Genomic DNA, 25,471 nt, shown 5'->3' with positions numbered 1-25,471 from the left:
CTCACAGATACCAATCCTAGTGTGCAAAAACAGAGGCCTGCGTTTCTGCGGCTTTGCGTTCCTCCGATGCCGCCCTGAGCAGCTTTGAGAAGTCGGTGTCCCTATGAACTAGCCATTGTGACAAGGCCAAGTAGTTCCCTCTCCACGGACCCACTCAGCAACTCCGGGCCTGCCTGGTGAGAACCAGGAAATCCTTCTAACTCCCTCTTCCCTGCCGCATCCAGGCTTTAGGCATTACAGAAATCTAGGTTCAAAATAATCTACTTTCTTAAATACCTGCCGCCTAATTCTCCTCAAAACACACTAGAACGTTCCCGTGGGCAGGAGAGAACTGAATCCGCTGCAAGGCTGCAATCCACACCCACAAGGGAATTAGTGGGGGGAGGGTGGTGGAGATGCGGGACCTAGGAGGGCGCCTCAAATCAGGCCCCGCTTCTGGCCTAACTGCCCCTGCGCCCCAGAGTTTTTGAGAACCGGGGCCGGGAGGGTCGGGGACAGTGAGAGAAAAGGCACACAGGGTGTGCGCGGAGCTCAGAGGGACGGCAGTGCCCTGAGCCCAATCTGTCGGGACCGCCAGTGGACAAAGCCGAGCGGGTAACGCGCGCCGCGCGGGGCACGGAAGCCGCGGGAGCACCCGGGGAGCACCGCATGAACACCGCTCTCCCGAATCTCGTGCGCGGCGCGGACACGCGGGTGAGGCGGCGTGGGAACCCGCGCGGAGACCTGAGCTCCTGGCAGCCCCGGGGGCACCCCCGTGAAGGGGAGAGACGGGAACAGGCTTCGTGGGGGTGGGAGCCCCCACGCAGGTGCGTCAAGTCGGAGTCGGAGCCCGCGAGGCCTGCAAACCCGGCCAGCACACGGTGGAGGGAGCCGTCGCTCGCGCCCCCGCCGCCCGGGCGGTGCCTGGGCGCCCGGCGCGCTGCCCCGCGGCCGCGGGGAGTGTACAACAAGCTGGGGGTGGATGGGATTTCTGCGCCTCCGGGTGTGCGGGCGCCTCTCGAGCCTCCGGGAAGCGGATGGGGGTAAAGGAGGCCCGAGGCTCCCGTGCTGGCTGGTGACTGTCTGGGGGGCGCGCTCCGGCGGCGCGGACACTTACTTCTCGTAGTCATACTTGCAGTAGAGCTTCTTGTCCCGGTAGAAGCAGGTGGTCTCCAGGGGCTCTTTGCAGGAGGCGCACTGCACGCACTGCTCATGCCAGAAGCTGTCGTTGAGCCGCAGCAGAAACCTGTCCGAGATGACCCGTTGACAGCCCTCGCAGACAGACTTGGGGCTCACCGCTCTGCCTACAGCAGCAATAGACGTTGGCGGGTCAACCGCGCCGGCCCAGCATCCCGGCCAAAGGCGGCCGGGACGGGCTCCCATCACTGATCACTCCACACCCGCCGATTTCCCCCGCGTCCCCCACCCTGCGAAGCCCCCTGCTAAACCACTAAACCGAGTTTTGGAGAACAGAGGAAAATCAAACCGAGTGTTGTATCTAATAAACAGCGACTACATGGGAAGGTTCCAATTCTCCGGGGTTGGGGGCGCGAATCAGTAAGCGGCCTCAAAGATCAAACCTGCCCAGGTAGTCGGGGAAATGTGCGTGCATCCAGTAAAATTAGACCGCAAATACCTTTGCGCTCCCAGGTTTATCAGGTAAGTATTAAGTCACTCACTGTGCTGGTCTCTTTCGACAGTGATTAAAACTGGGAGTCTCTAAAAAAGAATTGGGGGGACTGGTTTTGTCTTCTGCTAAAACGCAATTCTCTCCTATGTTTTGGGGGAAAGTTTTAAGATTGTTTATTTTCTTCCTAAAAAGTATCATTCGTGGAGAAAAATGCGATCTCCCTCCAGGCAAACTCAGTATTGTTCAAAGCAATGAACCCCAGACTTCTGCCTCTTGGCTGAAACACAAACTTCAGAGGGGTTTATATATATAATTGTATATATGTGTGTATATGTATATGTATATATATGTATATTACATATATGTACACATACACACACATATGTAATTAAGAAGCATCAAAATAGTAGGGAAAAGGGAGGAAGGACGCAGGGCGCGGAGATGCCAGGGGAGTTCCGGGGATGGGGGTGCTGGGCTGCGGCTGGAGCGGGCAACACCCACCCCAAACCCACTCCGCGTGCACGGGGAATCCTCTCTACCCTACCCCCTTGGACTTTTGCCTGTTTGGTTCCTTTCTTTTGCTGGGTAGGGAGTGCACTTCTTTAGGATGGAGAAACGCTTACCGCCTTTGTCGGCACATTTCACAGCTATTTAAAGAAGGCCTTGTCCCCTGGTAACAATACTCCTGCGCGTGGTGTCCCAAAGGGCCTGACCCTTCCCCATTTCCTTGCTACACTCCTGTCGCTTTTCCCTTGGGGGATCCTGCCACCAGTTCCTGAGTCGAGCCAGTCGCGTTGGGGCACGGCAGGGAGGGCTAAGAAAAGTAGCCAGATAGTTCTCAACTGTAAAATGGTCTATTCTTTCTGCCCTGTCTCGGCATTCAGGGCCAGGACCCGGACGTTGGGAGCCGCCGTGAACCGGGAGGGGCGAATCCCTCCCCTGCGAGCCGCGACGCCCGCTGTAGGTACAAAGTCGCCCGCGCTAGGTGCCAGGGCAATGCCAGCTCTGCAACCCGCCCCCCCCCCAATCCCCGCACTCTTCCGACGCTGTACGGAGCCGAGAAGTTTCCGCAAGCGCGGTTGAAAGAGGGGAGCGCAGCGCGCGTGATTTCGTTTCATCTGGGGAGTAGGGATTTGGATTTGGTTTCTCCAGGCGAACTGCCTCCTCGCCTTCACCCCGCTGTAGCGGTTCCGAGTGAGGGAAAGAGGCAAGAGCTTTAAATGACAGAACGAAAATCTCTCCCGCTGAAAGATTAAAACACCCGCGACCCACACCTGAAAAACACCAAGGTCTGGGTGAGAGGCGGGGTTGAGAATCCTTGGCCTCAGATCAGCCAGACCCTCGCGTGCAGACACCCTTTTGAGGCCCTTGGCTCGCAGCTCCTCCGCGGTCTCAGCGAAGGGATTGGGGAGGCGGGGGGGTGGGGGGGGCCGAGAGGGGGAACCCGCCGGCCTCGAGGTCCGGCTCCAGTTAATTAAAACCGAGGCGAGGGTCCTGTGGCGCGGGCTAATCCCCGCGCTGCGCTGCCCACCGGCCTGGAAAAGCCTTTGGGCCGTGCCGGAGGCTGAGGACTGGGGCTGGAGTCGGTGGGGACCAGAAGCCGCCTCGAACTTGGGCGCTCCGAGCCTCGGGTTTCCTTTGCTCGCCCTTAGGCCTCGGAGAAGCGCACGGCGTTTATGAGATGTCGATCAGCTCCGTGATTAAAAATCCATCCCCGGGTATCTTTAATCACTTGCCACTCACGCCCGCGAGCAATCTCGCCCGCCCCTCGCGGCTTTGGGGAATTCGGTGGCCCGCGCGTGAGGCCTGGGGCGGCTCGTCGGTTTGGGGTGGGAAGGACCCAAAGGGACAGACGGACGGACGGACGGACGGAGCGTGGGCGCAACTGAGCGCCGAACGCCGGGCGCTGGCTCCCGGTTCCGGAAAGCTGGGCTGCAGAGCCAGGGCCCGGTGGAAAGAGGGTGCACCCGGGGCACACGGCCTGAACACTCACCCAGCAGCGAGGAAAAGGACGCCGAAGTCTCGATGGCGCTTTGGAAGTTCTCCTCCATCTTCAGGCCGTCCAGCATGTTCGGGCCGGGCCGGGAGGACCTGTAGAGGAGAGGAAACGGTGCTCCTGGGGTCCGCGCCCTCTGGGACCGGGAGCCCGCAGCAGCGGCACTCCTGGGAAAGGACGCAGGGAGTGTCCAGGGTCACCAGAATGAGCCGGGAGGGTAGAGTCCAGCCAAGAGAAACGTGGGGAGGGAGGAGAGAGACGAGTCACCGCGAACTGCTCTGACTGATCTGATTTCACTTGAAGTCAACGCGTTTTGTACTTAGACCTCCGCCCCCCGACTGCGCTTCTCCTTCCCTTGCCTCCCCCCCCCCCCCACACACCCACCCCGTCCCCAGCCCCAGGTTTCCCATCCCGAGTCCGACTCCGCCCCAACCTATACGAATGCGGGCCCCAGGGACAGCTCTGCGGGAACCCGGCGACGTGGGGAGACGGGGAATAAAAGGGGTGGGTGTTCCCCTCGCGGGGCCGGGCCCAGGCACGCGGGACTGCGAGGTGAACCGCCCGCGCCCGGCCCGGCCCGGGGCGTCCCTCACCTGCCCCGGCCCAGGAGGGGCCGAGAGAGCGAGCCGGAGCGCGCCCGCCTGCTCGCCGACCCCGGGCGCGGAGAGCCGCTGGGGGCGCGCGGGGCGGTCCTCCCGCCGGTCGGCTGGTGCCGGGAACGTCTGCAGGAGCGAAGAAGTCGCCTCGGGGAGGAGCCGCGGCTGGCCCTGCTCACTCTTGGATGCATTTCAAATCAACTTTCCGAAACACGCCCGCCCGAGCCGGGAGCCCAGGAACGCGCAGCCCTCCTTACCTGGTGGGCGAGCTCGCTCCCCGCCGCAGGGGCGGGAGGAAGCGGCCGGGCGCCGCGGGGAGCTCCGGCCGGGGGAGGCGTAGGCCCTCGACGCTGCGGCCGGCGCGGCCGGGAGGGAGCCCGAGCGAGCGCCGGCCCCTGGCTCCGCTCCTCGGCGCGCCCGGGCCGGGCCGGGACGTGGCCGCGGGCGGCCGGCCTTCTCGGGACGTCCTGGCCGCCCGCGTCGCTCCTCAGGGTGCGGGGGGGTGGGGGGGAGCGGGGGAGGGCCGGGGCCGCCCCGAGGCCAGGAGGGAGGGCGGAGGCCCCCGGGGTCGTGGGTGCGAGTCGGGCCCCGCCGCGCCGGGGCGGATCCGGCCGCCGCTGACAGGGGCCGTTCGGCGCGGCGCGCGGCGGAGGGAAGGGGTGGGGTGCGCGGGGAGGCGGGCTGCGAGCGCGCCCCCGGAGCGGCCGCCGAGCTCCCTTCCCCGGCCGGGCCGCGCGGCCCAGCTCGCCGCGGCCGCCCCGCAGGCACGCCAAGGTTCCTCCCCTCCACGTGCAGGGGCTCCCTCCCGGCCCCCGCGCCCCCCGGCTCCGCGGCGCTCGCGCGCGGCGTCCCCGGCCGCCCTCCACCTCCGCCGGCCACCGCGGCACCGCGGCCCTCCCCGCGCCGTCGGAAGCGCGGGCAAGCTGCGGCGCGAGGTTGCTCGCGGGGGAGGTGGGGGGGCGGCCCCTGCGGCGCCGAGCTCCTCCGTCCCCTTCCCCGTCGGCGGGGGCTCCCGCAAAGTTCCCGACTTCCGCTGGGCTCCCACCCCGTTGACCGTTTCAGATGGAAACCCATTCGCGGAGGGGAGGTGGGGGGGGGTTGCAGATGCCATAGGACCCACGCACGGTCCGGGCTTGAATCGGGCTCCTGGTAGAGACGAGGTGGGGTCCCCCCCACCCCCACCCCAGGCGCTGAGCAGGAAGCCGGCTAAGGGGGCATTCTTCGGGGCGAGGAGTGCTGGGGGGCGATGTCAAGTCACTACACCCCCTCAGCTTAGCTTCCAGCGGTAGACCTCTGGCCCCTCCGGGAGCAGCAACGGGGTCTTAACCGTGTGTGGAGTCCAGGAGGTCAGCACGGGGCCCGGCCCCAAGTGGATACTCCACAAATACATCATAACGCAGGCTAACATTTATCGAACATTTTATTTCGTGCCGGGTTTGGTCGCACAGTTAACTCGTTGAATCTTTACAGCAGCCCCTATGGGGGGGGGGGGGGGGAGACAATGGTTATCCCAATATCACAGGTGAGGAAAATAGCACAGAGTAAGTCCCCCCACGCACGGTCAGTTCCGCGGGATTCTCTGGGGGCCTCCTCAATCCCTGGGCCGAAGGGAACTAGATTGGACTTGCCAGGCGCTTTGGCACAGTGAACTGGGAGCAGGCGGGATGCCACATTGCGAGCGCTCCCTATTCCCTTCTCCAAGGACAGGACCACTTCCTCATTTTTAAAGAAATAGTGTTGGCAGCTCTTGTTCGGATGTGCTCGGAAGCCTTGACCCCATTCGCCATTGTAAGTGCTTTCTGCCAGCAGACCCAAGCCAAACACTGAATGTGACTTCAGGGAAACAAGGGAAAAGGGCAGAGAGTTTAATACTTTACATCTGAATGCTGCTTTAGACTTTCCAGGATACTTTCACCCTACACGATTTTGCTTGCTCTTTACAACAAACCTGTGGGGTACGCAGAACACAGTTTTAGCCACTGTTTCTGACGAATCTTTGGGGCTTAGTAGGGCTGGGAGATTTCTCTGATGTTGCCCAGATGGCTAGTGGCATGCCCCCGACACCTGTCCTTTGTCCCCTCTGCCACCCCCGGGCAGACTGTGGGAAAATAATATGGATTACAAGTATCCTTAGGATAATGTATAAAATAGAAGTCAGGCAAGGAAAAAAAATGGAGTCGGGCAAATACAATCATAGGGAATAGTTTTAAATGCCCGACCGAATTTTGCTTTCGCTAAAGGTCTTGAGTGCATGAAATATGTTTAACTAGTGGTAAGAATATTCCTTTTAGAGAATATCCTGAAAGTGTGTGGGGTCCCACCTGACCCGGGACCCAAATCCCTCAAATGGTCTTTGCATCTCTGGAAGGCAGGCAGCGTGATGGGTACAGATCACTCACAAATGTTCGGTAGGAACATCTTTCCCCAGCTCTTGGGCTCCTGGGTACCTTCACAATGGAGACTGTGTCTTATAATCACATTACAAGCTGTAGCGCAAAGCCCGGCACATACATGTGATTAACAGATGCCATTTACTTCACTGATGGATGAGTGCCGTGCTCGCTGTGTGGGGGGAGCGAGGAAAGGTGAAGGCACACGGGGGTCAGGAATCCAGGGACCTCACTTCCATTTCCCAGCTCAGCTGGGCCACGTTCACCTCCCTGTGCGACTGTATTTCCTCTCTGTGACGAAGGCGCCATATGCAATGGTCTGAGAGGCCTTCGCCGTCTGAAGTCTGTGCGACCAGACTGACAGTGGACAATGGGGTGGGCTGTAGAACAGCTCCTCATCACATGTTTTGCAGAATGTGTCCAGGTGTAGACGCTGAGGTAGCTAAGTGTCCAAAGCATTAAAGATATACCTTGTTTATTTGGGGTTTTCTCTTTTATGCTTTATTTTACCTCGCTCAATGAATCCCGCCCCAGACCCATTATCATTTCACTCTGGCCTGGGCCAGCTCAGTGACATGGTGGGGAGGTAGACAGGCAGCTTTCCCCCTGACAGGTTCTCCTGACCATGCCACATGGTTTTTCATTTTCAACTCAAATGCTATCATTTCACCTTTCGGATGACAGAAGATGCCACAAAGCCACTGTCCAGAAGCTCTTTATGAAGAACCAGACATATTGTCCCTCTCATCAGAAATATTGTGTTCTGAGCGGTTGTGGAAAGGACGTAATCGGGCTTTAGGAGAGACACCCCAAACTACGGACTTTTAAAGGTGGAAGTGACCTTCAAGCTCATCTGGTCCAAGTGTTAAGTTTATATCGGGTCCAAATTCATTTCCCTAGCCAGCCACATCTGGTCCATTGACTGCTTGGGGCTTGGCCCTTCGTGATGTCAAATTCTACCTCGAAGAGCTGCCTGCTCTGTCCTGTTCACTTTGTTTCTGAACCTACTCCAGTCTCTCTCTCTCCAGACCTGTTGCAGCTTTGCAGTGACCGTGGCTTCAGGGCCTCCTCTCCTTCCTGTGGCCATAAAATACCCGTTGACGCGGCCTGATTTGGCGTTAGCCTTTTCAGTGGCCGCCGTTGACTCAGACCGCGTACGTTATTAACAAAACCTCCTCAGTCCTCTTCCACACAAGCTGCTGGTAGGCCACATCTCCCCCGAACTGCAAATTGTACAATTGGTGTTTGGCCCCAAGTGTGGAAACTTAACATTTATCCCCGTTGAGAGATAGGCAGCTGTTCCAAACATCAGGGATCTTGCAACTTCAAGCAGATTCCAAGAGATCCAGGGACTGTGTCTTAAGCCTAGTACTTTGCTTTGAGCGGGGGAAATGCAGGGCCCTGGCCAGTCTGGTCTGGAAGCTGCCGTCGTTGGAGGAAGGCGCACCATGGGCAATGAATAAAAAGCAACAGTGAATAAGGGGCCCCAAGAGGGTACACAGGATCCCTGTAACCTGGGGGTGCTTCACGGAGGAGGTGCCCCTGGGCCTGTCCCAATTCTCTGCCCTCACCTGTCCTCAGCCAAGTAGCAATGTGTAGAAGATGGGGTGAGACAGGCAGACTGACCTTCCTTCGGCCGGAAACACAGAAGCACCACCCCCGGACTCATGAACCGCTCGTGGCTGGGGTTTGGGGAGAGGAATGAGGACAGGGGAGGCGGGGGCTACCTCGGGCGCAGTGGGAGGGAGACAGCGCGGGAGGAAGGACGTCCTGGTGCAGAGTGGAGATGACAGGAACACGTTTTTTTACTTTCCTTTTCTTGCTCTCATTCCTGTGTCTTATTAAGGGAAACACAAAGGGAAAATTGTGTTATTTGTTAAAAAATGTCAAAGTGTGTTTCCAGCGAGAGGAAGAAAAGCAGACACATTGCTGCCTAGACAGAGAAGGCCGTCTTCTGGCGGGGGCGGCCAGAGACCAGGGCGGTGGGGGGCACTGGGGCTGCGAACTCTGCTGACCCCTGGACTCTTTCTCCAGGACTCCCCCTGGTCCCGCACTCACGTTCAGGAACCGGGGCACCGGGTGCCTCAGAACTTTCTGGGGCAAAGGAGGCCATCCCAAACCAGCTGCTGGAATGGGAGGGGAGTCAGCTAACAAAGGCACCATTTACGGCCCCGCATTCTTTGGATCTTGTCTAGAATCCTTTACGTGGCCCAGTCCGTCTCCCTGTTGGGACTGTGTGGTCCTTCAGAGAAGGACCCAGGTCAGACCCATCTGTGTTTCTCAACTGTGCCCAGCACCATGCATTCCATGAGCCAGAGCCCCAGCGAATGTTTGTCGACTAAACAGACAGTGCTCTTAAGTTTTAGTCCACCCCATGGCATAACTGGGTGTGCTAGAAAGAACATGCCGGGCTTGAGAAACACCAAGGTGTGAGTTCAAATCCCAGCTGTGACATTTGTTTCTTTTTTTTTTTTTAAGCTTATTTATTTTGAGAGAGGGAGAGGGAGGGAGAAAGCAAGCGCAAGTAGGGGAGGGGCAGAGAGAGAGGGAGAGAGAGAGAAAATCCCAAGCAGGCTCCGAGCTGTCAGTGCAGAGCCGGATATGGGGCTCGAACCCATGAACGGTGAAATCATGACCTGAGCTGAAACCAGGGATGCTTAACCAACAGCCACCCTGGCGCCCCCTAGCTGTGACATTTGTAAACTGTTAAAGCTTAGGTCCATCAACTCCTCCCTCATGTTCCAGAGTCCTTATCTGTACAAGGAAAAGAATAATATTCTTCAACAGTTAATAGAAGGGACGGATGCGAAACACCTAATAATCTGTCTGGTTTACTTAATGTTCAAATATCCTTTACGGCCCCAGCTAGCCTCCCCATGAATGAGCATAGTTCCTCAAGGAAAATCTTCCGGGCTTTGCCGTCATCTCATGAGCTAACAGGAGTCAGGCCAGCATTCGGATGGAGTTCACATGTCTAGTGATGGCACCTAGACCTAGACATGTGCACCTAGACCTAGATGGCACAGGTCTAGACCTAGACATGTCTAGTCGCTGGGTAGTTGAGGTGTCTCGGTGCCCCGGTTAGGCTGTGCCCTGTGACTGGGAGGGTGGCATTGCTGAGCAGTGAGAAGATGGGGCCCTGGGGCCTCACAGACCTGGGACTGATCAGTGACTCCGCCACTTATGGTGGCCTTGGGTACGTCCCGCCATCCCTTCAAGCCTCGGTTTCCTCATTTAATGGATCAAGGGAATAACTGGGGGCGGCATTTGTGCATGTTAACTGAAATAACACGACATACCTAGCATGGGAACAGGCACCCAGTAGGAGGTCTAGGAGCTGTTATCACCACCCTCGTCACCGCCAACCTCACCATCAGACAACAGGCACCTGTAGAACCACGTTGTACTTTGCTGAGTGGCCCCAGTACCTCACGTTTGGGCGCAAGTGTCCAGAGAACGTGCCTTGAATTAAATGGAGCTGAACTGGATCGAAGACCACCTTTGGCGCTGAGTGAGGTTCAGGGGGAATCTGGCTCGTGATTCAACCTCCAACCTGAGGAGGGATGTCTCTCGGAAAAAAAAAAAACCCCACGTGCTCGGTAACAAGTCCCCAGATGGCAGGCTTCCTGCACAAGCTTCTCACCTGTGGGCCCTGACAAGCCCCATCTTTGACATCTACACGTGATACTTCGCACCGAATACCGGGAGCCTGGCAACAATGGGAAGGGGGAGCGGTCGTGGTCACGGTCACGGTCACGAGGAGTGAACTCCCCAGGCACCAGCACAGAGAGAGATCTGGAAGACGTGAGGTCTGCTAAAATCCTGAGCCTGCTTCACTGACTCCTATGCCCCCCACACCGCAGTTGCTATGCAGCGAATGTGTCAGTGGATTTAGGCAGAAGTCCCTGAACACAACGTCTGGTGGAGCCGTTGGAGGCCTGGCTACAGCTCCCTGCAGCACTGGGGCGCCCAGCGCTGGGGTTCAGCAGCTCGGAACGTGGCCCACGGGCAGACACCTCACAGCACAGAGAGCCGCCTCTGTGCTGAGCAGGTGCAGGGACGGCTTCTACCAACCCAGTAGCAAAGACCCCAGCTACTTCCGGGCGTTTTCGGGAAGGAAGGGGCCTCGTGCGTCTCCACCCACCAAGTACATTAAACCAGAGTGGCTGCTGAGAGGACAGCCCTCATCCCTGCCCCACACTCCCATCTCTTCCGATGGCTAGGCCACGTTTATCAAATGCCAATTTATTTACATAATATGCCCCACCTAGTTTCTAAAAAGGATTTGAGGTGACATACGAGAATTATCAGTATTGTAATAGGGTTTTTCTTTTAATTTTTTTAGTGTTTATTTTTAAGAGACAGAGACAAAGAGAGACAGCGTGCAAGTGGGGGAGGGGCAGAGAGAGAGAGGGAGACACAGAGTTAGAAGCAGGCTCCAGGCTCTGAGCTGTCAGCACAGAGCCTGACATGGGACTTGAACCCACGAACCTCGAGATCATGACCTTGAGCCGAAGTCAGACACTTAACCGACTGAGCCACCCAGGTGCCCTGTAATATGTTTTTTTTTCTTTTAATTAAAATTATACACTGGGAACAGAAGAGGAAATCATCCCCCAAAATAACTTGGGGACAATATTTTAATTGTGATAGAATGTTAAGTGTCACCCCGAGTTTACAAGAGGAGACAGAAGAGCGAGGCCCTACAAGATTGCTATGATCACATCAAACTTTGTGTCAGTTATATTGACATGACCAGCTGGCCTGTGGAGAGACCCCACAATAAAAGAACAAACATCGAATCCACGAAGGCAGAGATCAAATCAGAGAGCTCGTTCACAGCGTTGGAACAGTTTTACTTTTATATACTGACTGTATTTCTCCTCTTCCAAAAATAATTTCAGCTCACATGAAACTAAAGAGAGATTCAACAAACTGCAAAATCAGGAGGAGAGGAAACAGAGATGAAGATGTGCTAACTGTAAGAATGAATAGTGGCCTCCTGGGGGCAGAAATTATGTGTATTGCCTTGCTCCCCGTAGTTGGATCTAACATAGCTCTGAATACCTACTTGGCACCTGTTATGTGTGAATTTTTGAATAAGCCAATGAATACTGTGATTGGATCTAACATAGCTCTGAATACCTACTTGGCACCTGTTATGTGTGAATTTTTGCATAAGCCAATGAATACTGTGATTGGGAGTGAAATTTGCCTTTTGGGCTTCCTAGTAGCCAGAGCAAAAAGGGATACCGCCACCCCACAGATATTTTTGCACGAGTGCTGGAGTTGCAACCGTGGCTTTGTCTGAGGAAGCAAAAGAGAAAGTGTATCCTTAGTCCTCATAGCTCTAGATGCCTTTGCCCAAGTGCATACACGGTGAACCTTTCCACCCCCATCCACAGCACAGTGTCCTGCACAAAATGAATCCATTAATGAGATCAGTAAAAAAAAAAAAAAAAAAAAATTCTTCGATGCATCTAAAGTATAATCATTCCCACCTTTCTTATCCCGTACATGATTTATCTACCACCCTCTTTGCACCTTGAATAATGGAGGGGAAAAAAAAAAAAAAAAAACTTGTCAGGAGGCTTTTGAAAGTGATGGCGTTCCAGGCAGATTGCAGGGCTTGGGTGAAAGCATGAACGGCGAAAAGCTGGACGATCTCTACGGACGTAGGGAAGTAGGCCAGCCAGGAGGTTTGAATACTGGACCTCAGAGTTTATCACTCTGTAGGCCACTAGCCGCCTTTGAACGTTTTGGACGAGAGTAAAATAATCAGGAATATGGTCTGAGTTGACAAGATGGTCTGGTAGCAGCGGGGCTGATAATTCAAAAGGAGAAAGAGGACGTAGAACAGATAAACTTTATCACTCTAGTATAAGCAAGAAATCCAGGGCCTGGACCAGGGCAGGGACAGCAGAAATGACATCGAGGGGGATGAATGTGAACGACCTCTCAGAAATCGAGCCAACAAAGTTCCACATTGTGAGGTGAGGGCAACAGAAGGAGAAGAGGAATCAAAGAAGCTTGAGGGAATGGTGGCCCCAGAACAGAAGAGGGAACAGCAGCAGGATGGGGTACCAGAAGTTTGGTGGCTTTTCACAGTGTTTTCACATTCATTATCTCATTGATTTCATCTGCCAGTAGAGAGATCCGCCCTGAACATCAGCCTGAAAAATACTCTGCCCCAGCCCTGGAGCTGCCAAGTTTCAGTGACTAAATCTTTGCCTCGGATCCTGCCGGTGACAGCAGGGCACCCGCTTGAGGTGTCTTGCCCGTTCCGGGCAGCGTGGAGTCCTCGCAAGGACTGAGCCATCCTGTCCTGGTTCTGTGCCAGCAGCAGCTAAGAGCCAGGTAGCGAAGCACTCCAGCCTGCGACTCTTGCCAGGAACATGATGGGTGTGCCCCAGTGGGTGTGCCCCAGGGTTCAGCCAGAGTCTCCTGGAACATCTGGGCAGGGCGGGGAGGCAGGAACACATCCATCACTTTCTTTAGCGACTCATCTTTCTTCCCACTGGGTAGCGGGCTTTGGCTTCGCCACTGACTCACTCCCAGGCCCAGGCAGTGGCTTCTCCCCCGGACAACAGGGCAGAGCACTGCTCACCTCCTGGAGGCAGGACCTCCAGGAGAGGCCTCCACGTGTACCTGGCTGAGCCTCAGGGGGATGGGTCCACCGATTTCATAAAGAGAACAAACACTGATCTAGTTGCTAAAACGTCAGCCCTGCAAGGGACTCTGGGCACGCCTAGTCCAGCCCCCATTTCCCAGCCAAGGTGCCTCCAGTCTGTAGCCTCCACTGTCCCCATGCTGTCCTTGCCCCCCTCCTCACACACCGTCCCCAACTGACTTTCCAGGCCTCATCTCCCCCACTCCCCTTCTCTTCTCTGTCCTCGCCCACTCCACACCACACACGACCCCTGCCCCTAGAAGTCACCCTGACCTTGCCCAGATCCTGCAAGCGCGCCCCTGTGCTTGGGCACAGACTGTGTCCTCAGCCAGGAGTCCCCTTCCCTTCCTCCTCTGGCCCATTGAATACCTACCTCTTCTGCTCCTAGACAGGTAATTAGCACTTCCTCTGGGTCCCTTCACGGGCTGTTTAGCATTTATCACTTGATATCACCAGTTTTCCTTTCGATGCCTGCCTCCTTCACTGGAAACACACACATCTGTGTCTTATGGAGCGTTGTGTCCTCAAAGGCTGGCAGAGCTGGGTCCTGCTGACAGGTGGGGAGGGAAGAAGGAAAAGGCAGATGCTGCTAAGGCTCACAGTCCAGGGAACAAGGACAGGGGCAGTCAGGTGTCTCCCCCCACCCCCCAATTCTCCCCAACATCTACTAGGTATTCAGTTCTTGCTTTCCTTCCAGAACCTCCTTCCGTACATCAAAGAAAACACAACTGTAGATCCACTCCCCACTTTGTAACCCAAAAGGTAACACTGCTCTAAACTTTTTTTTCCCACAAAGCCCTTTAAAACCCTTCCGAGTTTCTCATATGTATCCTGTCTCCATTTGAGTCTCCAACTTAAATATCCAAGAGACAAAAGAAACCACACATTGAATGTAAGTTAAAGCACACCGCCTCTTGCTTTTGAAAAAGACTGAGTTTCTGGGGAAACCATGTAAGAATCACATTGTCATTAAACCCATCATATTTTCAGTGCATTGAGGGAGGGGTGTTGCTTAAAGATATCTGGAGTGATTCCTTTTATCAGTGATGGAATGATCAGTGAATGCTACACTACTGTTCAAACTATGTATTAGGTTCAGATCAACACCCCAGTTTGTCGGAACCCAGCACCACACACGTAAGCGAGAACAAGTTTCCCCGTCTCGCTAGAAAAAGAGGTAGAATTTACAGCCAGAGTTTCTCCCACAGAAACCTGGCTGGCCCCACGGCCTGTGGGATCCCAGGGGCCGGATCCTGCAGGTACACGGGTACTTTCTGGGAATTGTAATAAGGTGAGCAGAAGCCGCTTCAATGATTTGAGCTCACAATGGCACCACCTAAGGACCTAAACTGTTGAAGACTGTATATCAAGGGTCAATCAGTTTTAGCCACGGGCCCAGTCCAACCCACTGCCTGTTTTTGGAAGGCTTGCAACCTAAGAATGATTTTCGCATTTTTAAACGATCTCATAAAATCAAAAGGAGAATAACATTTCACGAGAGGCGACCGTCATGTGAAATTTAAATGTCAGTGTCACTAATAAAGTTGTATCTGAACACAGTCTGCTCTTCTGTTCCGTTACCATCCACGGCTACGATGGCAGAGTGGATCATTGAGACAGAGGCAGTAAGGTTGCAAACCTCAAGGGTCTACTCCCTGGGTCCCTTACAGAAAAAGTCTGTCCCCAGCCCTGCTTGAAAGGACACGGCAAGACCCAGAGCAGATGTCTAGATGAGATGGGCTTCTCTTTTAGGGTGTTGGGGTGTCTATAGCTGGCCAGGGAGGCCATGAGGTTCTTTTGAGCAGTGGATCAGATCAGATTGAAAGCGGTTGAGACTTTCATCCCTTTTGAAGAAAGGCATCGTCATCATGAACCAGTGCTGACAGCTCCCTCATGGACATCAGAGGATCAAACTGACTTTTCCTAGCCAATTCCCATGTCATTCCTGGAGTTCAAGGTGAGCAGGTGAAGTCCAGCCAACTGCAAGGTCACATTACCCTCCTGCAGAACCACAGGTGTCCACAAGGGGGCGGCAGCTCTCCTGTTTGCAGTTAGTCTGATGGCCTTCTCAAGTTAGGGGAGCAGCCCCAGAGACCTCTGTGCCTCGCTAGCCTCCACAGAACCTTCTCTCTAGACCGGTAGTCAAGAATGGGGCCTTCTTACCATGCAGGAACCACATAAGCCTCCTACCCCAGGCAGCCAGTCTGACATCTTGGTGGTTGATCATCAAACCTATTAGTCTTGAATATCAGCAATAAAAAAGAAAGAAAGAAAGAAAACAAAACAAAACAAAACAAACAAACAAAAAAAAACTGGTTGGGTGTCTCTCACTTGTCCTTGTCTGCTCCTGACTCCCTCTGCCATTCCAGTCAAGCACTCTGTGCCAGATTTTAGCCTATGGTCTCTCAGCTCTCAAATCGCCTTTGCGATGCTGGGGCTAGGGTTTCACGCACCGGAGTTGTGTTTTTTTCCAGATGATTCCATGTGAGGCTCTGCTAGGTGAAGATGGTGGAAGAAGGGATTTACCTCCTGCAAGTTTGCCTCATTGGGCTCCCCCTCTGTCTGTGGCTCTGACGGAGACCCCAGCAATGTTTCCTCACCCTGGTAATAGCAGTCCCTTCCCCCGATAGCAAGTGCAGCCCGCCCACGTCCTCCCCAACACCACACAGCGATCTTCCCAGTGTCTGCTTCAGAGACACTAACACCAGCTGGTCATGTCCTATCCTCAGAGCTCTGAGCCCCAGGTCGACCAGGCCAATCCTCCAAGGTCCTAATTTTTATAAATTCCATCTTCTGCCCTTGGTCCCCCTAAGTCCTATGGGTGGTAGGGTCTCCTGTGATTGCTACATGTATTTATTTATTTATCTATCTATTTATTTAATTTTATTTTGAGAGAACACACACACATGCACAAGCAGAGGAGGGGCAGAGAGAGAGGGAGAGAGAGGATCCCAAGCAGGCTCTGCACTGTCAGCACAGAGCCCGATGCGGGGCTCGATCTCACAAACGGGGAGATCATGACCTGAGCCAGAAACAAGTGTCCGAGGCTCAACCAACTGGGCCACCCAGGCGCCCCTTACTACGTTTATGAAAACCTAGTGTTCTCCTCCTGCCTTTTCAGCGACCTAATTGACAATGCTATGCCTGGTTAACTATTCTTTATGTTAGATTCTCACTGTTTAAAGTAACTAGGGCGGCTTCTGTTCCCCAACTGGACTCTAACTGATACCCAACTTTTCTCAGGTCTAAAACTAACAAGAGATTCTTGGATTACGGATGCTCCTAGAGCCGACCTGGAAAATTAAGTCTATAAACGCCTCATGCACACGTACAGGTAAAGACACTGGGCCACTCTGCACTTGTGCCTGCTGGGGGGGGGGGGGGGGAGGCGGACTCTCACCCAGTCCCTCAACCCCATAGTCCAGACAAAGGAACCGGGAAAATGAAAGTACCCAGTGCCCCACAGTGGCCTGGTGAGAGAGAGCCAGACCCTTCGCAGATCTTCTCAATTGTGTCTGGTCTGGCAGAGAACAATCCTCAGACACAAATTCTTTCCAGACAGCAAGATGCCTGGGAAAAGAGAAGCCACGTGGAGCACAAGAGAAGGGAGCACAGCACGCCCTACCTGCTCAGAGCTGTTTAAAGATGCTTGAGGGCTCCCACTCAAGAAAGTCCACCCTGCGAAGAAAGAAGCCGCCTTCATGTTGGGAGCTGATTGTGCAGCCGATGGGATCCCAGTACAGATGATCTTCTAGTGGGAAAAACTCACCTTAAAAATTAAAATGCCTGGCGGCAGATTTGGACCCGTGCAGGGGGCCGAGCGGGACGAGAAGCGGGCGGGCACGTTGGAGGGAGAAAGAAGGTTGATGGTCCAACGTGTCTCTCTCTGCTCAACACGGAGCTGGACCCTGGGCGGACCAACAGCGCCTCCTCAGGACCCCCTGAATGACACAGAGCGCTGGCCACGGCGTTTAGAAAACAGAACCTCGTCCCCGCCGTCACCGGGAAGCACAGATTCGGCCCAGTTACTTTACTGGGATTCCCTTTAACAAAGTGTCTGCCCTCCTTTCCCAGAATGCCACGGACCCAGACCCGGCAGGCCCTGGCCGTTGCCGTGAACTCGGGCGCCCCCTGGCGGCCAGAGCCTGAAAGGCACGAGGGTCGTGTTCGCCGCCTCCACGCCCACCTGCGTGCACAGCCGTGTTGGAGACTTACTTTACCTACATCTTTCTGTCCTCTTTCCACATTCCTATGGGGCTAAGCCAAGGTCAGCACCCTCGTCCCCCTCTCTGATTTTTATATCCAGCTCTTTCTTCATGTGGCCGCTGCCCGGCTTGACCCGCCTCAGTCCCCTTTGAGTCGGAAGGCTGCCTGCTTAACCCAGTGAAACCTTGGTTCCTCAAACTACCAGGCGTAGCTCTTGGCGGAAGTGACTGTGAGTATTGGAGGGGAGGGTGGGCCTGGGGAAGGGGGGGGGGGTCTCTTCCAACTCTCAGACCACCTGGGTGTAGAGGCCCGGAGGAAGAAAACCAGTCCTAGGAACGAGGGCACGGAAACGAACTACTTTGGACAGATCGTTGCCGGCCACTCCTCCAGCTGACCTCAGGCTGCCGGATGCCAGGACCCCAGAAGCGAACTGGTCAACCGCGCTCACCTCTTCTGGGGACCGCAGACCAGAGTTCGGAAGACGTGTGTGTCTGAGCAAACACAATTCATGTCTAGCAGACGTAGATACGGATTCCTGCTTTCAAGAATTCACCTCATTTCCTAATGAACTATAAGAACTCAGCTTCCTTGCTTTGGTCTCCTCCCCCCCAAGAAACTTTGCAGGGGATGCAAATAGTTTTTGAGAACCTCTCTGCCCTTCCTCTGTCTACCCTCTTTTCCCTACCTGTCAACACCCAGGGTGCAAGCGTGAGGGGAGGTCAGATCAAGGCGGGGCGGGCATGGTCAGGACTGAAAGGGCAGGAATTACTAGGGGTGCATCTCCCAGCTCTCGTGCCAGGGTCCGCTGACAAGGAGATCTCTTGGAAACCGGGAGGCACATTCTCCTGAAGCCACCCGACTTCCCGGATGGCAAAGAGGAGGCCTCCACACCATCCCACCCGACCCCCCCCCCCCCCCCCACATACACTTGCTCCCATGGACGACACAGCTAACTGATCACCTCGGTCAGCTGAGACGCCATTCCAATTCCTGCTCCACAGCGAGCTCCAAACAGCCACTTCAAATCAATCGGGTTTGACAAAGGAGACAAAACCTTCTTCTGGTCCTGTGTATTTTAAAACATAAACATAAATATGCGATTTATTGTCATCTGGAACATTCATTCTTCCCCAGCTGCTTAACTCCGACCGTGTAAGTATTTCATAGCCCTCCCCGCCTTTTGAAAATTTGAGCCTCTTAGTCCCTTCAGTATGTTCTTGAACATGATCTCTCACCTCAGGGCCTTTGCACTTACTTCCCTTCTGCCCGTCTTGCTCATTTCCTGGACACCTTCCTGCCTCATGTCTCCACTTCTTTAGGTTTCTGTTCAGTCACTGCTTTATCAGAGAAGGTGTCCCTGGCCCCTCTCTAGATAAACAAACACCCTCTGCTTCCAGCCTCACTCGGCGTCTGCTGCCCCAGTTCTCCTTCATGGCATTTATCACCATCAGACTGATCACTCAGTTATTCGTGAGTTGATTTTTTTGTTTCCACTACCAGAACGTAAGGACCATAGATCAGGGGCTGTTTTGCTTCTTGCTGTGTCTACAGCGCCAGAGGGAGCCATCAATAAACACTTGCTTCGTGAATGAAGGAATGCGTCCATAAATAAACAAATAAAGAATTTGCGATGGAAAACTTCTGAAAGGGAACCACCTGTTCTCTGCCCAGAGAGGCTTGCAACAAAGACAAGGTGTCGAAAGTAGACAACCTCTGAATAGGTGCTCCCCACGCAAAGCTCATAGGAGGAAGTTGATCGGAAATGGAAACACTCCTGTTCCCTTTTACTGATATAAACACCATGTTGGACAGTATATGCCAAGATACAGAGAATATCCCCTCCGCACATATAAAATGCCTCACCAACTCAGACTCATTGGAAATAAGGCAAAAGTGAACTACTGGAAAGTTCAGACTATTAAAGTTGTTAATGAAATACACTTTTATTATTTTCAAATCCGGGGGCACTTTCCTTATTCAACATTTGGACACTTAATAGCTCAATTGAATCTAATTCATCTCAACTGCCCCCCCCCAAAGCCACAAACCCAGAAGTAATCAAAGAGTCCTTCAGGCATCAGCAGCAATGGGGCTGAGGCTGAAAATATCCAAAAATAGCCCAAAGCAGGAAATTTGCTGAGATTCAGTTATTCTGCTAACCAAAAGAAAGTGGGACTCTCACTGACAATCGATGCCTATAGAAGTGAAACTCTGCCAACATCCAAGTCGAGAAGAACGGGAGGAAACAGATATAATAATAATCATATCAAACAACATCAACAGCCAATATTTATTGAGCACTTACTACATGACAGGCCTGACTCCAATTGCTGTACATGTATTACTTATCTAATCCGTACAACCACCAACTCAGGTAGGTATAATCATGTCCTCATTTCACAGATGAGGACACGGACACAGACAATACAATAATGAAGGGGAAAAAAAACAGAGTACAAGGAACCAAATTTTAGGCAGTTATGACCCTGGAGAGCAGAGGAGACCGGGTGGGAAGAGAAATGAAACACACCAACGACAGAGAGCTCAGAGCCGGACATTGGGTGCGGGCATGCCTCAGTAACTCAGGGCACCTCTGTCCTGTGAGACAGGTCGGTGATGAGGCTGTAGGTCAGCCCCGCTCCCATAAAACCTCCAGCGCGATTACCAAGGAGGGAGGGGACTCCATTTGAATCTTCATGAGCCAATTGCCCAGAAAACTCGCTGGTCTAGAATTTCTCATCTAGATGTATTGACAACTCACGTTATCGCAGAAGCTGCTTTAAATTTTTGAATCATCGGAACCAACACATGTTGTTTTGTGCAAATACCTTGGAGAGGCCTCCAACGTTACCTGTGCTCAAGGAGTTTAAGCAATCCCCGCAATAAATCTGTTCTCACCATCCACCTGCATTTTCTTTCCTTTTTTCCCTGTGGATGGGGTTTCACATTGGCACACTTGGGCAGGATCGCGGGTTCGGAGTCAGGAGACCCCGTGCAGGTGCGTGCATTTCTCCCTCAAACCCCGGCCGTCCGCCATCCTCCAGGAGCTGATACCTGGTCTGCACCCGGGAACCACACGCACAAGTGAGTCTCCCCCCACCCCCCCAGCTCTGGAGAGAGCGCGGGCAGGGGCGGGGTGGTAACTCGGGGTTTACGACCTTTTCCACTCACACATAAAATCTGTCAGCGCTCAGCCTGGAATCGTAAGCAAGACAAGTGAAACTTTCTAGGTTGCCATGGTTCTTTCCAAGGGGTGCGTTCGCAGCCAATGGGATACTCGGGCTACAGTTCCTGGAAAATGTCTTAAACAACCCCTAAAAGAAGCCCGCTTGCCTCGTGCGTTGTATCAACTCTCCCACTGTATGAGTGGAAATTGAGACTTTATGGAGTTTTTATATGCTGTAATATTTTTTTTCAAATAAATCTCTCCTATAAATCCAAAATAAACCCAAGACAACTCACCCCCCGGCCCCCCCGGCCCCAACACCCTTATGTCTGGCCCGTGGCCTGCTGAACATTCTTGCCCAGGCCTGATTTTTTTTCCTCCAGGTTTCATTGAGTAACTCGTGAGACGGCTCTCCGTGATTCTTGCCATTCACAAGTCGGTCTCAGTTGTTCCTCTGATGTAAAGTGTGGCCCCAACGGACCCCACCTAAGCCCAGCCTCTCACTGCCACAGGCCCCAAGCACTCCGACCTCAGAGCAGACCCCAACCTAAAATATTTCCGCTTGCTCTCAGGACACAGTAAGCGCAGACAGGTCTGCCGTGCGACGGGGTCTCTGGTGGCTACAGGAGCCCAGCAGGGCCTCAATCTTCCTGGTGGAGATGCCAGACGGAGTCCCTCTCCAGCCACCAGCCAGGATTTGGGATTTGCCCTCCCACTGCGCCCACCGGTGCAGCTGAGTCGGCTCATGGGTATCCCAGGTGGTTGCCCCATGGTACCCAGATGCACAGACGTTTTCCCAGAGGTCTGTGTTTCTTTTTCAGATCCTATGAGCTTGGGGTGTCACTGCCCACTGCCCCTTCCAGTGGCACATGGCCTTTGCCCTGCAGTCTGTCTTCTGGCAGGCGGCCTGGCAGAGGCCAAGAGAGCCTCGTGCGCTCCCCAGAGCCCCGCGAGCCCCGCTGTGGACCCCCAAACTCGCGCAACCTCCAAAAGACAAAGCCAAATGAAGTCCTGCGTTCGGGCTTCCCGTGGACCCCACATCGGTGACGTTTTGCATCAGTGCAAACCTCTGCACGGGATGTCAGTCACCTCAGGTTAACAATGGTTCGACGGTTAAGAGCAGCGCGGTCTAGGACGGATTGTTTTTCCTCCCATCTACCTTCTCTGTGAGCACCAGTTTTTCGCAGAGCCGCATGGCCCTCAGAAAGAAAAACATGGTTCCTTGATAAAAAGCAAGAGAGTTTAGATGTGATATGAACGGATCTCCCGTATTTTTTTAAAGTTTAAAACAATGCGTAATGGTTTGCTCCAAGCGTGTGTTGTTTAAGAGTGATACTTAATATTTAGCAAATTGACCCGGAACAAATTGAGTGGGAAGGTCCACAGTCCAGCTCTGTGCACGTCTGTCATCGACTTGCTCCCCTCCATCCACAGGAGGGGGAGGCCGGCACAGCCTCCCCTTTTGCTGACCGGCTGTCAGTCCCCAGAGCGCAAAGCACCAGGCCTCAGACTTGGCATGTTCCCTCAGGAAAGCTCCCAGCGGGAAATTTTAGAAGTTCATATTTTCCCTCACCCTGGGAGATGCGCAAAGGCCAGACACAGCAGTTTCGGTCTTTCAGGTGAGAAAACTCAGCTCCCGGGAGTGAAATCCCCTTGGAGTTTCCAGCTACCCTAAGGCCTGAACGCGGGGTTGCGCGTTCTGTCTGTGAAAACCAGTCCTCTGGGCGCGATCGTCTGATAGATTTCTCAGACTCCCTTTAGAGGCATCAGGGGTGACCATCAGCCCCACAGGAGAGGGGTCACCGACATATTTCAAGAATTCTCACAAGTTAATTGGAAGAGGAAGTCACCCAAACTGATCACAAGATAAGCCTGACAACAATTAGATATTGTTTCCTTTTAAGTCAGCCGCACCAGCAGAAACCTCACCTTGCTGGGAGGTATCAGCCCTGCTGCGCCCCGTGGAAAGCAGAGAAGGAGAGGAGAGGGGATGGTTTAGGCAAAGGAGCCCTTGATCCCATCCACCTCCGCGGTGCGCCCCACCCCCACCGTAGTAGCTGGCCACGCCCACCCACCTGTTCGGTAAGTACAGGCAGGGTCTGTGGCTTCCGGTGAGACGACCCAGGGGGCTCCGAGGATGTCTCCCGCCAGCCCCCGCCCTCAAGCAGCCTACAGACCGCTGGGTGAGCCGGCCAAGGCAAGCGGAGGTTTCTGGAAGGTGCCTTGCCGGCTTGGAGATAAGCACAGGTGTGGTGGAAAACCCCCGGGGCAGTGACGACAGATAAGACCGAGTCACAAAGTGTGCCACTGAGTCATTCCCAAGTGGCATATAATGACGCTCTCGGAGAAAATGGTCAAAAGTTTTTTTAAAAATGGGGCGCCTGGGGGCGCCTGGGGGGCTTGGTCCATTAAGCTTCCGGCTTCAGCTCAGCTCATGATCCCACGGTCCGTGGGTTCGAGCCCCGCGTCGGGCTCTGTGCTGACAGCTCAAGAGCCTGGAGCCTGTTTCGGATTCTGTGTTTCCCTCTCTCTCTGCTCCTCCCCCGCTCATGTTCAGTCTCTCTCTCTCTCTCTCTCTAAAAATAAATAAATATTTTTAAAAAGAAGAAGGAAGAAGAAGAAGAAGAAGAAGAAGAAGAAGAAAGAAAGAAAGAAAGAAAGAAGAAAGAAAATGGTCAAGGAATCCCTGAAACGTGGCTGTATCTTCTATAGAGCACTTTTGCACTAAAATTTCTTCCCTGGTATTATGTCTCCGCTTTTCAACTGTCCTATCTATCCACTTGAATTTTACAAGCCTATTAGGCAAGGCTTTCTGCTTTTGTGGGTTTTATTGTGCTTTGTTTGTTGCTGCTTTTGAAAACATGAAAAGAGTTTTATTTTTGTTGGCCTCTAACACTGCGCAGAGTCAGTGGAAAACAGTGTCACAGACGGTTCTAAACTATGGCAACATGCAAACCCCTGGTCGGGACAAGCCAGCGCGGGGTTGCAAGAATGTTTGAGAAGGCAATCGCCTGTTGCCTCCCTCCAAACCCCTAACGCAGGGCTGGAGCACACTCTTACTCCTAATTAATAACGTTAAATGCTAGTATCGTATAATGCACATTGCAAGCGCCTATCCTGCATCCGACAGCAAACCAGTAAGGAGGGGGGGTGCTCTGACTCCCGTTTTACAGAGCAGGAAACTGAGGCTTAGGTAAATTGTGGCTGGTGGCCCATGTGCTCGCCCCCGCCCCTGCGCCCCGCGCGCGCGCACAGGCACCGGCTCCGGGGGCTCCCGCTGCGGGGACGGGGACGGGGACCGGGCGGCGGAGGGCGCTGGCGGGACCCTGCTCCCCCCTCCCCGGGGGCGCGCGGGCCCGCCCGGACCGCTGGTCCCTTAGCACGCGGCGTTAGATAATCTCCGGGACAGCCAAGGCGCAATCCCTGCCAAACCGCAGGGAGGGGCGAGGCCGGTGGAGGGAGGGGGCTGGGAACTGTTTGCTGTTGCTTTTTTCTGAATTAAAAGAAAACTGGGGAACGGAGCAAGCGAGGGAGCAAAGTTCAAGGGAGAATCTGGCAACTCACCTTGGGCAGACCCCTGGCCTGCTTCCAGAACTCTCTCTTGGAATGGGTGAGGCCGCCGAGTGTGTGATGAGTGCTTAGTGAGTATTCATTGTGGATGATGGATGACTGGCCTGGAATTCGTCCACACCACAAATTTGTTCCTCTGTACACCCAGGCAACCAAGAAGCCAAAAGAGGTGGGGGGGATCGGGTGCCGCTTTAATGGCAGTCTCCCTAGGCTGCTGGCACCCGGGCCTCCCAAGCCCTGGACCCCGCCCTCCCGCATTGTCTCTGCCTCTACTCTTTCCTTTCCTGGGCCCTAGAAGCACAGCCCCCAGTGACCCTTTCCTCTCCAAGTGCCAGCGCGCGCTCCTAGAACAGTCCCAACCCCCTTCCTTCCCGGGGGCGGAGATCGGCGCTAAACTAGGAAGTTCTCTAGGAAGTTTCCAGGGCAGCCTCTGGCCTCCCTGCCTCCAACCCCTTCCCTCTGCTGCTCCCCTCCACCCTCAAAGCTGCCAGAATCACGTTTCCGTTCCCTGGTTTTGATCATGTAACATCCCTACTTGCAAGGCCAGAGTGAGTCCCAGTGGCCTTATATGTCAAATCTCAATTTCTAACCATGAGCGTTAAGATCCTCCCCTGTGGCCCCCCATCTTGCCTGCCCCACCTCAGGGACTGTCCCTCCTAACTCCGGCAAAGCAGAACTTCTGCTCAGATGATGCAAAACTCAAGAGCCACTCCCACCGCAACCCCCACCACTTAGTCATTCAGCAAGCATTTATTGAGCATCTATAAAGTGCCAGGAGCTGGGCTGCGAATACAATAAAGAACATGAAAATAAACGTCTCTGCCCTCGCAAACTGTACAGTCAAGTAAGAAAGACAGTTAAAAAAGAAATGACATTTTCTTGCTCCCAATTGCCACCGAAATAGCGTGGCTCGTATTTAAACCTGAGCACGACTATGTAAAATAAACCAATAAACGGACCGTGCACAGAAAGGAAATACAGCAAAATAGTTGTCCCTGGACAGCTAAGTAGGGAGATTAGAATAACTATTTCCTTCCTTCTACTGTTAGTTTCCAAAATTTCAGTACTGATCGGGTATTAATTTTATAATAAAAAGCAAACTGTTTTGTGGTATCTCTTACCTTTTTCTTTTCTTTTAAGAAAAGGTGGAGATTAGGGGCCCCTGGGTGGCTCAGTCGGTTAAGCGTCCGACTTCGGCTCAGGTCATGATTTCATGGCCCGGGTCGGGCTCTGTGCTGACAGCTCAGAGCCTGGAGCCTGCTTCGGAT

At 54.0% G+C, this 25,471-nt stretch overlaps 1 protein-coding gene and 1 long non-coding RNA gene across 9 annotated transcripts in view; both read right to left on the bottom strand.

Moving 5' to 3' along the window:
- The window catches only part of LMX1A (LIM homeobox transcription factor 1 alpha), a 159,895-nt gene extending 155,358 nt beyond the window's left edge, over nt 1-4,537 (bottom strand). Inside the window, exons 1-3 of the mRNA XM_042976531.1 lie at nt 4,459-4,537; nt 3,603-3,700; nt 1,097-1,283 (exon numbers count right to left, since the gene is read on the bottom strand). Coding sequence (XP_042832465.1) covers nt 1,097-1,283; nt 3,603-3,678 — 263 coding nt within the window. The 5' untranslated portion in view covers nt 3,679-3,700; nt 4,459-4,537. The remainder of the gene's footprint in view (nt 1-1,096; nt 1,284-3,602; nt 3,701-4,458) is intronic.
- Nucleotides 4,538-5,716: 1,179 nt separating this feature from the next.
- On the bottom strand, nt 5,717-22,869 carry LOC122235978. 8 transcript variants are annotated; one of them, XR_006214160.1, is made up of 9 exons: nt 22,709-22,869; nt 18,429-18,533; nt 17,031-17,202; nt 16,887-16,939; nt 13,635-13,808; nt 10,235-10,386; nt 9,891-9,979; nt 8,319-8,428; nt 5,717-8,013 (listed from the first exon to the last, which is right to left on the bottom strand). It is a non-coding gene; the product is annotated as an uncharacterized LOC122235978 (long non-coding RNA). The 8 variants fall into 8 exon arrangements; XR_006214165.1 differs by lacking the exons at nt 10,235-10,386; nt 16,887-16,939 and adding exons at nt 14,474-14,610; nt 15,425-15,501 and having other exon boundaries at nt 9,891-10,158; XR_006214163.1 differs by lacking the exon at nt 10,235-10,386 and having other exon boundaries at nt 9,891-10,158; nt 16,887-16,958.
- Nucleotides 22,870-25,471: the final 2,602 nt, after the last annotated feature.

Source organism: Panthera tigris, chromosome F3 (assembly GCF_018350195.1).
Source record: "Panthera tigris isolate Pti1 chromosome F3, P.tigris_Pti1_mat1.1, whole genome shotgun sequence".
NCBI lineage: Eukaryota > Metazoa > Chordata > Mammalia > Carnivora > Felidae > Panthera > Panthera tigris.
Note: the sequence above shows the minus strand (reverse complement) of the source record. Positions and strands in the feature narration are given on the sequence as shown.